General features: G+C 40.4%; 1 protein-coding gene across 2 annotated transcripts in view; it reads right to left on the reverse strand.

Moving 5' to 3' along the window:
- Positions 1–14,737, reverse strand: part of LOC119376389 (1-phosphatidylinositol 4,5-bisphosphate phosphodiesterase gamma-1) — a 64,504-nt gene extending 49,767 nt beyond the window's left edge. For both annotated transcript variants that reach the window (XM_049410992.1, XM_049410996.1), the window contains exons 1-5: positions 14,109–14,737; positions 11,311–11,460; positions 7,589–7,727; positions 3,940–4,021; positions 2,932–3,012 (exon numbers count right to left, since the gene is read on the reverse strand). In XM_049410992.1, coding sequence (XP_049266949.1) covers positions 2,932–3,012; positions 3,940–4,021; positions 7,589–7,727; positions 11,311–11,460; positions 14,109–14,325 — 669 coding nt within the window. In that variant the 5' untranslated portion in view covers positions 14,326–14,737. The remainder of the gene's footprint in view (positions 1–2,931; positions 3,013–3,939; positions 4,022–7,588; positions 7,728–11,310; positions 11,461–14,108) is intronic.
- Between the last annotated feature and the right edge of the window lie 318 nt (positions 14,738–15,055).

Here is a 15,055-nt window from a genome sequence, read left to right on the forward strand (position 1 = left end):
GAAAGAGCAGAAAGTGTCAGGAACACAAGCAGAATGCTTCAACAATGGTATCACTATCTGGCATCAATGGTCTAAACACTTGGCAATGTGATACTTAGTCCTTAACATTAATACAACCAAGGCGGCACATAATAAATAGAATGAAAACATTGAATATCAAACCATTTTGTAAGAACCTGATAGCAGGGATGGGCGAATATTCGGGCGTTTCGATTATTCAAATGAATATTACAGTATTCGAATTCGCTTCGATACAAATTTAGATTATTCGAAATTTCGAAGTATTCGAAATGAACGAATATATGTATACATTTGACCGCACATAACCCCCTGTAAAGGTGGTTTCACTGCAGCGTCTAGTTGCTGTGCCGTGAAACAACCCATCCAGGGGAAATCTGCAGGGCCGCGAAGCCACACTTCAAGGTTAAACATACATTTTTTTTTTTTTAAGTTTAAAGCGTGTTATATGGGCTTATATGCGCTAAGTATAGTAATTTTTAAATTGTAATGCATTGCACCACTTATAACTTGCACCCTACTGCTATTCAAATCTTGATACTATTCAAGGCTGCTTCCACTTCATTTCAAACCAAAAAAGTGACATTCACTCATACCTAGTTCCAATCCTTAAAAATATTGTGCAAGGGTTATGACAAAAGTGTGCATTTTTCTTAATAATATGCGGTAATTACTATTCAAACTATTCAATTCGAAATAATTCGACCAAATCACTATTCGCTTCGGATTCGCTTCGAACCTCAAATTTACTATTCGCCCCCCATCCCTACCTGATAGCCATGTTCCACTCATTACTGTCAGGTACTACTACGCAAATTTTAATATCGTAAAGAAAGTCAGTGTTTTATTAGAACCACCTAAAAAATATACATTTACACAGTCCTGCGGCCTTGCATGGTCCTTATGGCAGGCTGGATGTATATGCTTAAAGCGTCCTCTGGGATGGAATCTGAGGTTTACACAGCACATATTGCAATAGTAGAGTGCCAGTTTTCAACTGATTCCTTGGTTTATTTATAAGTTTTTTCCTTAGTCAAATTGCATGATGTATTTGCCAAACCTGTTGGTGAATTGTGGCCCATCATGTAGCCTAGAGCTGTGCACGGGCCGTATTTCCGAGCCCGAGCCCGGCCCGGGCCCGCTTACTTTGTCGAAGGCCCGCCCGAGCCCGACGGCAAAGGGCTGCGAGCCCACCCGGCCCGGCCCGACGTACGAAAACACAATCCCGGGCCCGGCCCGGCCCGGCCCGGCTTTTTGAACGACATTTGAACGAGCAGGTAATGCATTTCTATACCGAGCGATTTTTTCACAAAATTAAGGGAATTTTTTTATTGTCCTTTTTACCGGGTTTGGCTGGCGGAGGAAAAACGGAACGCGAGACAGCCGGCGAGTCACATCCACTCTTCTTGCGTGCTGACAGAGTTCGCGTAGAGTAGTTACGAGTAAAGGCCAAACCATATATGCGGCAAAATGCACGCGACAGCGACAAGCGACGAAACGGGCCGTTCGCGCGATGTATCGCATGGTTGGAATCGCGCGATCGCTCGGTTTTTTCACATCTGGAAACCGTCGCTCATCACCAGGAAGTCACAAAACACCCGAACCGGATGGAGATCAGCGACGTACTAAGCACATCAGCTGTACACCAAGAAATAACGTAATAATTATGCACGTGCATATAAAAAATACTGCGAGACAATGGTAAACGTTCTACGTACCAACATGCAACAAATATTTTATTTGCATTGCATACCTGCGACAGCGCGGTACTTTTGCTATACAAGTAGACAGACACGCGAACAGTCGCGTGGCGCCGCCACGAACTCAGGTGGTGTTACTTCTCTGTTTGTCGGAGTGCAACAGAGGCAGTGCTTTACCTGCTCCCCTTTTGTTTAAAGTAGCGAATGGAAAGGAAAAGCGGTAAAGGGCGGTCGCGGAAAGGGTGCTGTATGCGTGCTGGAGAACAATTCCCGCTCATTCTCTATATTTCGGGCTTGAGTCGGGCTTTGCACCGGGCCCGAGCCCGGCCCGATAAAACTCCAAGTAGCCAGAGCCCGGCCCGGGCCCGAGGTGAAAATACGTCGGCCTGCCCGAGCCTGGCCCGCGGGCCGGGTCGGGCTCGGGCTTTCGGGCTACCCGGAGCCCGTGCACACCTCTAATGTAGCCTACTTTCACAATGGAGTTTTGTCATATGTATGTTGCCTTATTGGGTCATGCTTACATGTCTCCTACAAACTGTGCAGTCACATTTTAAATGCAGCACTATGCTGCAATTTAAGTCCTCTTACTGTTGGTTGCTAAAAAACATGGTTTCACACTTCAAGGAGTGAAAAGGCCAAAGGAAGGTTATGTCCCACTTCACTGGTTCATTAAAGGGAAGCTGAAGAACTTTCCAAAAAAATTTACTAAACCTCCCAAATTGGCTTGACAGATACAAGATCTCACTGCAAAGGGCCTACTAAAGTTGTAATTCAATAGCATAAACATACACACATCAACACATGCACATACAACACACACACCTACAACAGTTTTCATGTATTCTGCACTTGGATTCAACAGTATTTAGCTTTCACGTGCCTTCAAGTTCAATTACTAAATATGTCCCCAGCCTTTTCTTTTGCTCAAGCAGCCTCAACGATCCCGAAAACAGTGCTTCTCTTCATAAAACAGGATGATGAGCAGGCCATATCAGCATAGTGCTCATCTTAGAACTCAAACCTAGAACATCAATCAGTAACTAAAAGGTGCTTGAGTCATCTTCTCATGCGCCAATATCTCTTGTGTTACTAGCTATAAACAGTTTTCATATACAGAATGATTCTGTCCATCTTCTGTTTCAATGGGCTTAAAGCAGACATAAATTTTGCTCTACGAGCTAATAACAAGAGAGAACGTGCTTGGGCAGCTTACCTTCTCATCATGCATCAAATTGTGATACAGTGATGCAAAACCTTCGAAGCCAATTTCACCAGCTCTGTTGGTATCAACCTCCTGAAATTTATAGGCACAAAATATTACTCTTTGTTTACTTTATTTTAAGCAGAACAAATATTTAGTTGTTTTATTAATCAAATATAGTGCTAAAATCAATGCTAGCGGTCACAGAAGAGTGGTAAAGATTGTGTACCACAGCCCTGAAAGAACGAAACAAAAATACAGCAATACTGCAAACAATATTGCCGTGGACTTTACTTGAGCACAGGACGGTGAACACCTGAAAAAACCCCGCGAGTTGTATCCATTTGAATAAGCAGATAAATTGAGATCACCATCTCTGCAATGTTGATTGTTTGAGCTTGTTTAGCGCAAAAACATGCCAATATGAAGACACTATTTTGTGCTAGCAGCCCTGTTGACAAACCTCACCAGGGGTAATGAAATGATGAGGGAGTAATTTTGGATGCTCTTAGCTCACTACAAGCATTTATAACTACAACTCAAATTATTTTCTTTACGCAAGGAAATCAAGGTTATAGAGGTTTGATTTGTACTTTAGATAGTTTATTCATGTTAACATCGGTGAAAGGATTCCAGATGTCTGCACAATCAATTATTGGCAATACAGTATGAGTGTTTTAAATGAAACTACTTTTGTGTTGCTTGAAGCATCACAAAGTGGCCCCATTTTAGGAAATAAAATTCAGTCGGTGCATTGTTTGTGGCATGAATGATGTGCATCACTAATGGTACATTTAGATCGCGATACCTTGGACTCCTGAGAATGGGAAAGTAAATTTGCCTGAATCATCATAAAAACCAGAGTGCAATTCTTAAGTGTTGGCATGCATTAAATACAGACAAGAAATGCCTCTTGGGAAACAAATAAACAAAATAAGATACATATCATAGAGCTGAGCAGCATCTCTGAACCCAAGCGAGTGTGACCCAAAAGCCAGAAAAATGCAGAAAAATACTTACTTGAAAGTACTCTTTCAATTTGCTTGTGGATAGCTTGCAATTTACTTTTGGAAAGAAGGCTTTGAGATCCTTCAGGGTTATCCTGAAAAGTCCATAAGACAAATGATTAACCTAATTCTTCAAAAGAAAATTTTTTTTTTCTTTAGGCGCAGTATAATGGTTTTCAGCTGCCTGCCATTAACCATACAATGGTGCAAATGTTTCATTAGGAATGACAGAGTAGTGCACTTCACAGGCTAAAATTGAAAAAAGTAAAGTAATCTAAAATGGCACATTAATAAGCGCTGCCAAAAATTTGAACATTTTGGTGCAGCAAAACTGCCTTTAGGTGCATCTCCTGCCCTTGAAAAATAGCTGATATTTACTTGAATAGGTACTATGGCTGCTTGAAAGAAGCTGCTATATGAAGGATACTATGGGCAAGTGACGGCAACCTCGGCATTTTATTTGGCAGCTGCATTTCGATGGAGGCGAAATGCTCGAGGCCTGTGTACCTAAATTTAGGTGCACGTTAAAAAACACCAGATGGTCAAAATTTACGGAGCCCTCCACAGCGGCGTCCCTCCTTGTCATATCATGGTTTAGGGACATAAAAGCCCAACAATTATTATTGGGCATTTTATTTTGCAGCGAGTCTTCCACAGTTCAAATTGTTTCCCATTTTTTTTTACAAGGTAAATATCTAACATGACCACATTTTGTTCCGAATCTGTGATGTCTTGCCACTCTTCAAGCTCCTCTTTTGCTGCTACTCACTTCTGGCAAATGCGCTTACCCTTATTCATAGGCAGGCTTGCTGTCATACTCACCACACTACTTCTATTTATCACCTATAGAAAACCAAACTCTTATTAACCTGAGAACTGTGCTATGCAGTATTTTCCAGAGTTGCGAAATGGAAAAAAAAATGCTGGTATACAGCAGCCGAGAGTGATGACTGGTGCCATTTTCCCAGTGATCATAGAGTGCCGCTAAAGTACACTGATCTGTGCTGAGCACATATGCTGTGTTACGATTACCTGCTCCTACTTGCCCAGAAATAGACAGATGGCACTGACGTAAAAGTTTTCATCGGCAGTTGTTATAGCCTGCTGCTTTCCAAAGTTGCAAATAGCATGCCCAGGCCTATCATGGACAGAGCCAAAGCTATTCTATGGGCAGAGCCAAATACTATTCACCAGACCTGGGCCCAAAGCTTACATCCCCGAGCCTGGCCCATGCCCATGTCAACAACTGTTTACCCAGACCAAAGCCTCGTTGGTGGGGCAGGCTGGGCCCAAGCTTTCGGGCCAGACTTGCCCTACACATTGCTCTATACTATAACTATGTGCTGCAAGACACAGAGCACAACTATCAAGAAACTACGGTTGCCACCTGTCCAGTTTTAGACCAGCCCAGCCGGTTTTTTTAATAGTGGGCTGGTTTTCTTGTCATAAAATCACAGTTCTTTATTTTCTGGGGTGTTTTATAAGCCTCAGTTCAACAACTACGGCAGTAAATATTTATCATCAATCACCCAAACTCTTACGCTATTAGTCAACCAGTTTTTATGATCCCTTCAAGTGCAGCAATCATTGGAATAGAACATATTATTGCATGTGTATTTATATCCTATATTTTTTTGGCATATGCGCTGTATACATTTTAAGGTTCATTTGCGTCTCTACACTGGCCTGGTGGATTCAAATGCAAAGAAGGGCTTTTTATGGACGAAGTACGTGCCGTTCCTTTTAAGTGCAGCACATTCAGAGCAACGACCAAAACCTCACTTACTTTTAGTACAAGCATCATCTTAATCACAGGTATTTTTATGGCAGCCATTAGGCTAGTTGGTTAGCTCAGTGTTGTGCTTTTGTGCACACGTACATTAAGTTTATTTCGCTCAAGGAAAGCAATTAATGTTACAATAAATTGCATGCATGCCAAAGATTTACCATGGTGTCTGTTGTTCAACATTATATCTCATCTCTTGCTACCCCCCCCCCCTTCCTCCGAAGGGACGGTTTTATTTTCGGGGAAAGGTGGCCACCCTACAACAAACACCTTTGCAATATGAAAACTTCAGAAATAGAGGCAGAGAGAGAGATTAAGAAATGCCTCGAACTATGGACTTGTATAACATATATAGTACCTGTTTAGAATATTCAAAAGATAAATACTATTCACCTTTTCAATATTCCACGCAGGTACTATATATGTCGTACAAGTCCATAGTTTGGAGCATTATAGTACTCGCTAGTCGTCAGCGTTCTATCCAAGCAGTTTTTAAGAGAAATAGTCAAAAACTAACGTCATTTTTATGTTAGGATTATGCTTGAGATGTACAAAATTAAACACCATTAGAAAATCGTCCTGTGGGACTTGGTGGCTATGGCGGCATTGTGCTGCTGAACGCAAGGTCACAGGTTCAATCCCTAGTAATTGAGGTCGCTGTCTCATAATAGTAGGATACCAAAAACACTCGTGTATTCTAAATATTTTAAATAACCTGTAAAAGTACATATTAGAGAACACTGGGTTGCAAAAAAATTTTTCAGAGCCCTTCACTAGTGTCTTTGACAGATCTGGCACTGCTTCGAGACATTAAACCTTGAGTGAATCAATCCTGAAATTTGACATCATACTACAGTGAAACTACCGTGATACACTACAGTGTTATGGCATTGCAGCCAAGTACCAGATGACCAACACACTACAATGCACAGTACACAATGGACAGCATGCACAGCACACAGTGTTAATTATCAATAGTATACTAGGACATGAATGTGAATAATCAATCAAGCAACAAGTTGAGGTTATTCAAGAAAATTAAATGCACGGAGAAAATTATACCACATCAGCCCAGGGGCACTTGTGTATGGGTATATTTTGCTGCCATAATCACTCCACTTTGGGACACACTGACCATTCATTACATATATTTAGGAGAAATGACCTAATAACATCTATAAAACAGCAACTGCTTCGTTGCTCTATTTAGTCCATCAGTAAACCTTTTCAGGAAGGAGAAATATTGTCATATACCTATTTCATGGATGACAATTTGGCATAAAGCTACGAGAAAAATATATATAAAGATTTTTCAGAAAGAAAGCTTCCTAGTTGATGAAGAATTCGTTAGAAGTTGAGTTTCGGACTATAAAAAATTTTTCGTCAACTAAGAAACTTTATTTCTGAAAAATCCACATTAATTCCTTTTGTAGCTGTGTGCTAGAAAATGAGTGGGTGAAAATATTTCCCTTTTATGAAGTTTTCTCCACCTTGTAGGCTTCTGCAGAATATATTTGCTAACCTCTATGAGAAATTGCAGTTTTTGGAAGAATAGGCTCAGTGCAGTTTTGGTGGGATATTGCTGAGGAATGAAATTCACTAACATTGTACAGTTTCACCTGAAAGCAAGTCACCACACTAGGTATATGCCAATCTGGTGCACATAACAACAACAAAAAAAATACAGCAAATAGTATGCCAAAAGTGGAAAAATATGTCAATATACATCCAGATGGGGCAACAATGTAAAATAATACAGAAATAAAAAGCTGTAACCTTGTTAACTGCATGCAGTGCTCTTCCTTGCAAGTTTGCATACTTTTACACCATTATCTACAAACATGGGCCACATTTTTACATTGAAATAGCAACTTACACATTTCGTGGATTCTGCATGCCGTAAAATTCTTTGCGCAGCCATCGCTCAACTTGAAGTGGATAGGATGCAGATAAGGTATCAGAAACCAAGTGCCGAATCCCATTGATCCACTGTTCACAATCCTTGGCTGATGTAGCTGTGTCATAAACAATAGAGTTGTTTCATTATGAAAGTAATGATGACGAAACTGCAGGCAGTTGCCTGCAGTTTCCTCATCCCCGACGTCTACCCGACAAGGAATCAACATAACCTCTGATTTGATGCAAATGTAGAAGAGAACATAACTTTATATACTGTCATAGACATGTAAAATACAGATGCCGGTGAGATAATATTTCTGTAACAACCAAGACTATGAAATTATGATGCGAAACTGTTACTGCAGCAGGATAGAGCAGAGTATATCTTCTCTAAATGTTGACAGAAGTTTACTACTGGAATCGCTCAAGACAATACTATGAAATTTGCACGGTATGTTGACCATGTCAAGGATGATGGGTGAGGAAAGTTAGAAGTTTGTTGGTAAAACTAGGTACAAAAAGTAGTTTTTTTAACTGCACTCCTTGAGAGTGCATCATTACAGAACAATTGTGCATATGAAGGAGAAACTTGGTAGGACTAAAGTATGACTTGCAAGGAGCATGCAGGAGAAAATTCAATGCGCAGATGCTTGGGGGGCACTTTGGAAAATTACGAAGCATGTAATTCAGAAGTGTTTGTGGTGCTAAACAAAGGATGTGGAAGGTGACGTCCATATTATGAGTGTAAACTTTCAACAAAAATTCATTTGAAAAACTGCTCAATATCTCAAAATATATACATATATGCATAACTTCACCACACTGTGTATACATCACAGTTAGCATTTCACAGGTCTTTGACTACAATATCAGTTTGAATTTATTTTTCCTTCACAACAACGAAGGAGTAGCCACATAAAAAAGCCTGGACTGAAATCTTAGGGTGGTATTATGACTTGTCAGACATGCACGCAATGCGGCGAATTGTACGTGCATACACACACATGCACAGATAGACACACAGATACACCGGCACTCACTGTGCGCAGTTTTTGAAATAAAGATATGTTGAAAGTTAATTATTTATTCTGTGTCCCCTTCCTTGTCATCATCTGTTCAAAACTGCCTACACTTATTCTGTCACGCAGAATTGGTGCCTAACATTTATGGACCATGAGGTCTCAGAAAATGCTAAATTTCCAAGCAGTTTGTGACTGTAGCCAGCAAAACTGTACAATTCTATGTTGTTTGCATATGCTAGTGCAGGCTGGAAACCAAAATACCAAGCTGCATTACCAGGCTGTGAAAATAGTCAGCTTTTATCATATCTTTCAGGAAAATAAAATGTTCAATGAATCACAATCATATGGATGGTAAACTTTGAATGCCAACTGTATTAAAAAGCCAAGACCACCCTTGCATTATCTGTGCTTCTTCCAGATGATTGTTGCAGGGCTAAAAAGAAGTTTACTAACCAACAAAGCTAAACTTTCTAGAAATAAAGTGTGCATTGGGAGGAACATGCTGCAAAATTTTCTAAGTTTTAAGTTCAATGTCCACACCATAAAGAGTTTCCAAACTGGCATCACAGCCTCAAACATATTGCTGTAAGCAATAAAATTAATTTATGAATTGCTGCTGTAAGTAAACAAGGCAGCATTTCGGCTTGACTCTGTAACACTTATATGGAACACGCTTTATGCTTCAATACCTTTTCAAGTTTGGAAGTGCTAATCTGAGAACACTAACTGTAAGCAGCTGTGCGTTCAATGCAGCCAGTGCAACAGCTGTGGCTGTTGCACAGTACATGGAGGTGGCGAGGAGAATGCGTGAGGGTCGTGAAAAAGCTTCATAGAAAACAGGAATGTCACCTTGCTGGGAAACCACTTTAAAATGAAAACAAAGAGGGCATCAGATTGAACGACCTACTTATGTGTAAAGCTGCTTCACTTAAATTTAGGTTGTTATACCTTAAGCTTGCACAAGTCTGCAGGCGTCATTTTTTAAATCATAAAGCACTACAGCATTTTTATGCTGTAGTGCCGTTATGCTACCACTTCTACACCACAGTGGTGTAGGAGTGCTAGAGCATCCGCATCCACTCTTGGAGGGTACTGGATTCAATTCCCACTGCAGCCAGGCACCCACCAGTTTTCTAATGGGGAGAGGGGTACCATGACCTGGTGTTCAGTAGTGTATGGGCACTCGTCTCGAAAGCTGGCCTCTCCTTTCCTCTCTGGCTTCTACTTTTCACTCCCCTGCTTTCAAGATGCAGCACTGTACTATCGGCGTCAAAGGAAGCACAAACAGCAGCAAGCATTAGCAATGGTATAGTGCGCGCCCTCCAGCCATCACCAGTGACAGGCACGCACGTCCGGTTTGGCAGCACTGTGCTATCCCCCTATAGTGCGATATTTTTGCTTCTGTTCTAGTTCTGATATGGCGATATGGCGATAATGCAGAGTGCTTTTGGTTGCTTCAATTTTATTTCCTTTAATTTTATTTTCTTTTTTTCAAATATCAGAACTAGAAAAGAAGCGAAAATATTGCACTATAGTTGGATGGCGTAGTGCTGCCAAACTGGATGTGCGTGCCTGTCAATGGTGATGAGTGGACGGTGTGCACTATACCATTGCTAAAACTTGCCACTGTTCGTGTTTCATGTGACGCCGATAGTACGCCCTTATTTGGGTTGCAGAAATTACCGTCTTTCCTAATCTCAAATCGCTACCTGTCTTTCTTTTAACACAACCATTACGTTCATCTTTTAGTCTTTTATAATGTAAACGTAACCATTGTGACCAAATGCTGCACCGATCTGCCCAAGTTGCAGTTCCCCGTCATTACCTGTTCTAACCAACCCACCAAGAGAAAGGATTTATTAATATTACATTTCAGGATATGCCAACAATGCATATCCTACCTGTAACTCATTCTGCTACCAATTCATAACTTCAGCCATGTCTGTGATAATTTCAGAATGTAAAACAACTGTACACTGGTTGTGCTGTTACTCAGAAGTTAATTAAAATAAAATTTATGGTCTGTATTGTTTTTCTATGACACAGAGTACAACAAAGCTTTGTGAGCTTAGCTTTTTGAATATTATAGTGACTGTAGGTGTTCCTTATATCTCTCATTTTTCTAGTTGGTGCACCAACACAACAGGCCCATAAGGTTTTTTGAATGATGCAAAAATTCAATTTCTTGTAAACTCTGATTCAGAGGACTTTTATGTTGATCACAAGATGTCGTCAAGGGACAATGACAGCAAAATATAGGAAATATCGTCCAAGGAACATTATTCTTTTAAAAGTTAATTAGCACAAATCTTAACTTTTGGTTATAGTTTCAGATTAAAACCTGAAAAAAAAAGAATAAAGAACTCAGCAACATATCGTAACAAATAGCATTTGAATTTAAAGCCTGGTAATGTGTTACTTAGAAAGAGGTTGAACTTAGAGATTGAAAGGTTTCAAATTGAACAGTCTTTAATAAAGTAGCAGAGCAGTTGTAGTAGCCAGCCAAAGCAGGGGAAGGGAGGGGAGGGATCTGAAATCTGGCTGCATATTATGTGCACAGATATCTGGAAAAAATGATATAAAGAACAATCTACACTGATAGTTGCATGCTCAGCAAGATTACATGCAATGTCAACAAAGTTTGTGCACACAAGGTATCAAGCTATATATTACTTACCGACACAAGACAATGTCTTGAGGCGAAAGGCACTGCCATAAAATATAACAAAGCACTGGGCAGGGTCCCATCTTCTAGCATCTTCTGGCCACCGATCAAATATCTTTGAGTTTCGTCCCAAACGGACTTCCTTCACTTCTCGTAGGTCAACTGAAATACAGACGGATTCATTACGATTGTTTGGTTTCAAAAATGATCATTTTAAAAATTTAATGTTAAGATAGCGTTCAAATGAACTAGACAAGTTTGTGTGTAATGTGTGCTAATACTGATTGGTAGAGCCACATACATTAACACTTTCAAACAAAACATTAAATATTTTGCCATTTATCTCCCCCGATGGAACTGAATAGCCATCCTTTAAAACTCTGAACATCTTGTTCTTAATCTTAGTTTTTCAAAGGATGCACATTTTCACGAAACTTAGTGAAAAGTGAAGCTGAAACAAAAAGGCCTTAACCCACAACAAAATCATGAAAGGGTAAACCGAAAGTATATGCCTTTGCTCCAAAGGCACAGTATCGAGACGGTAGAGTTGGGGGAAAAGCGGGGCTCAATTTTTAATGACAACTATATGAACAGACAAAATACCTACGGTAAGCAAAGAGGAAATAAAGTGCTCCTCTATTGAAATGTATAAATAAAAATGAATGCAAGTTAGATCTCCAATAAGCTTCACAGCTTCATGAGCAGTGGCATTCTTATACTCATGCTGTCACAAGGATTCGACAGTGATTTGGCAGTACTTAAATAACAACATAACTGCATATTCTTAATTATGAAAATATAAATAAATATAGACTACAACTCACTACCAGTGGAGATCTAACCTACAAATTGTCTTCTATGGTGTTATTCACAGAATAGCATGCCCATTGTTTTTACTTTGAACTCCTCCATTATCTGTTTTAGACAACAAAGTGAGCTTCATGGACTTTTTCTGCTGCACAACAGTCATAAGCTGCTAACTATGAACTGTACCAATTCACTAATAAAGCTATTAATAACAACAGTTCAATAATAAAATTATTAAAATGCACTGAGCTGAAAGCTTCAACAAGAACTTATGAGAAAAATTCCTGGGTGTCATGCATTCCATTCCATGTGCAGATTGTTTGCACATTTATATCGCCAAAAGTAGCAACTTTGATAGGAAAATCAAGTAGCACCAAAACGACCTCAGAAAGCAACATGCATTATCGAGCATGAGCGTCGGCAGGATTTTATTTTGGGGGGTGCAAGCCTGTGTTGCATCGCGGCTGGGAGAGGGGGAGAGCGCTGGTGTGGCTTGGGTGGTAGCAAGTGCTGGTGTGGCTTGAGGGGGGCAAGTGCCCCTTTTGCACCCCCCTGACGACGCCCATGTCATCGAGTGCACTTGCTGAACACTGTGTTTTGTCAGGATATGCTATTAGCCGAGATCAGACACGTGATTAAGACAAGCATTGTCACATGCATTATTCTCTTGCATTACTTTGTATTCGGGCATAGAGGAATACTCTCAACTGAAATGATGGAAACTTGCTGTCTGTCTAAGCTAGGTGTCTTGTATATTTCACATGGCATAATGAAGTGACTGTTCCATCATTTTTAGCCTCATTTGTGACCAATGCTCCCATGTAGGAACTGATATGTTAACATGTACTAATTATTTTGTGGTTGATGTCTTGTTTTATTTGATCAAGTTCCATCCCAACAGGATTCCATCATAGCCTCTGCTTCATATTGTGGAAATATGCAGCCCTGTCAGTAGATATGGACATTTTATGCCAGCTAAAACTACAACTGGCTTTTAATTAAATTCTTGGTCTTGACATGCCAGAACCACAATCTGATTACGAAGAACACCACAATGTGGGCTAGTGGATAGATTGTGACCTGCGGGGGTACTGTCAAGCAACAGTGTTGTACAATGCATAAATTTCTCATATGCTATTTGCTATATAGGAGACTTACTTTTTCATGTCTGGTTGGCAAAAAAAAATTGTTTGCAAAAGTCAGTAGTTGCACTATTTGTATTCGATAATATTAGAAAAAATTCGACTCGCACTTGGTTTTCATTATTCGAATTCGCTTCGTAATTGAAAATTTGATATCTGCACACCCCTAATTTAAAGCTTTCTACATGTAAGTATCTGAAATGATTCTGTAGTTGGTAAGTGCTTTATCAACTGTGTGATTAAAACGTGCCAGCTGCACTGAGTTGTTCTTAGATCGCTTTGACAAATATATGCATTTTCGTTTAAATGAAAATCTCATTTAAACTAATTAAAACCTCATTCTAAGATAGGTATACCTAGCACAGTGCTTGAAAACTATTCAAGAAACCATGTGAGCACTTAGCAACTGTTTATCAATTCAGCAGTTGCACTGCTACGTGGTTCAGTTCCTGAAAGCACTGCTCGCACATACCTATCAATAAGCGATCAACGGAAATAATTAAACAATATACACACGCATTAAGCAGTAGCATAGCTTGATATAGCTAAGCTATGCTACTGCCATAACACTCTTGCTACAATATAGTTTTGACTAATTTTTTTTTTACCGGCCCGAAAACAAAGGCCAGGATGTTTAGTCACACTAACCAGCACGAAAAACGAGAAAGAAAAAAAAAAAAAACGACTTCCGAAACACAATACATAATGATATTTACAACGGCTCCGTGTAAGTTTTTCGGAAATCGTACAACGCAACCAAAACTGCACCCCTTAGTTTTGCTGAATGGGGAGCGAAAAGAAGAAAGGATGATTGGATGACGATTAAATGATGAAATGAAAAAAAACTCGGATATTGCTAACCCGCTCCTTCTTCCACTGTACGCCCGGTGACTGGCCGCCACCAAATGACCTGCCGCGTTTCCAGCTTGATCGAGAAAGTCCTTTTCTCAGGCCGACCCTTCTGGTAGAACTTGATAAGTGGCGTGCCATGTTCCAATTTCCGAATGATTTGTTCAATCTCAGGCAGGCACGACAAGGCAATAGGTACGCTGCCGTTTTGATGCACGGACGAGGCCATCGCTGCCGGTGGCACTTATTATAAACAATCCAGCAAGCAGGGCTCAAACAACAGCGCTTCGGCGATACTTCTTCGGAAAGCCAGATCTCTCGAAAAAGCTTCCACGACTTGATGGGCCAACGGTCCTTGAATTTTGATTAGTCTTTGCGTCCGGCTTGGTCATGGCATCACCAAAAAGTTCTCGCAAACGCTCGTGGGTCCTCCCACTCTCGAGTTGGACTAGAATTACCAAACGCAAAATTCGCGGAGCTGTAACACTACATCTTGAAAGAAATTATTCCACGAGTAACCCACCGCACAGGTTACCGTGCTGATTTAGTCTGGTCCGCATAGAAGCTCCCCACACTCGGAGCACGGAAACCGCAGCTCCTCGCGCGCCGCTCCTGCTGCAGGCCTTAGCAACATAAACAAAAACAAAACGATGAACAGTGTTGCCAATCTACTATTTTGGCGATATCAACCACAGTGAATGCGGCCGATTTGTTTGCGTGGTCACACGTTCGTCAAATAAAAAATGTGAAGTTTTATAAGCATGCCGGTTGTATGAGCCGAGATTGCTTGGTAGTGAGCGACGTCAATCGTTACAGGTGTGAAATATATATATTTTTAGCGGGTACTTCAAAACTTGAAAAATGCCTCTCTCAGTCGGGCAAAAGGGTCCAGAGCCCGCTTAAGTACCGTGTTAAAGAGTGATATAATTGTTTTGAGACAAACACATGTGAATGTCTAA

Source organism: Rhipicephalus sanguineus, chromosome 1 (assembly GCF_013339695.2).
Source record: "Rhipicephalus sanguineus isolate Rsan-2018 chromosome 1, BIME_Rsan_1.4, whole genome shotgun sequence".
NCBI classification, from domain to species: Eukaryota; Metazoa; Arthropoda; class Arachnida; order Ixodida; family Ixodidae; genus Rhipicephalus; species Rhipicephalus sanguineus.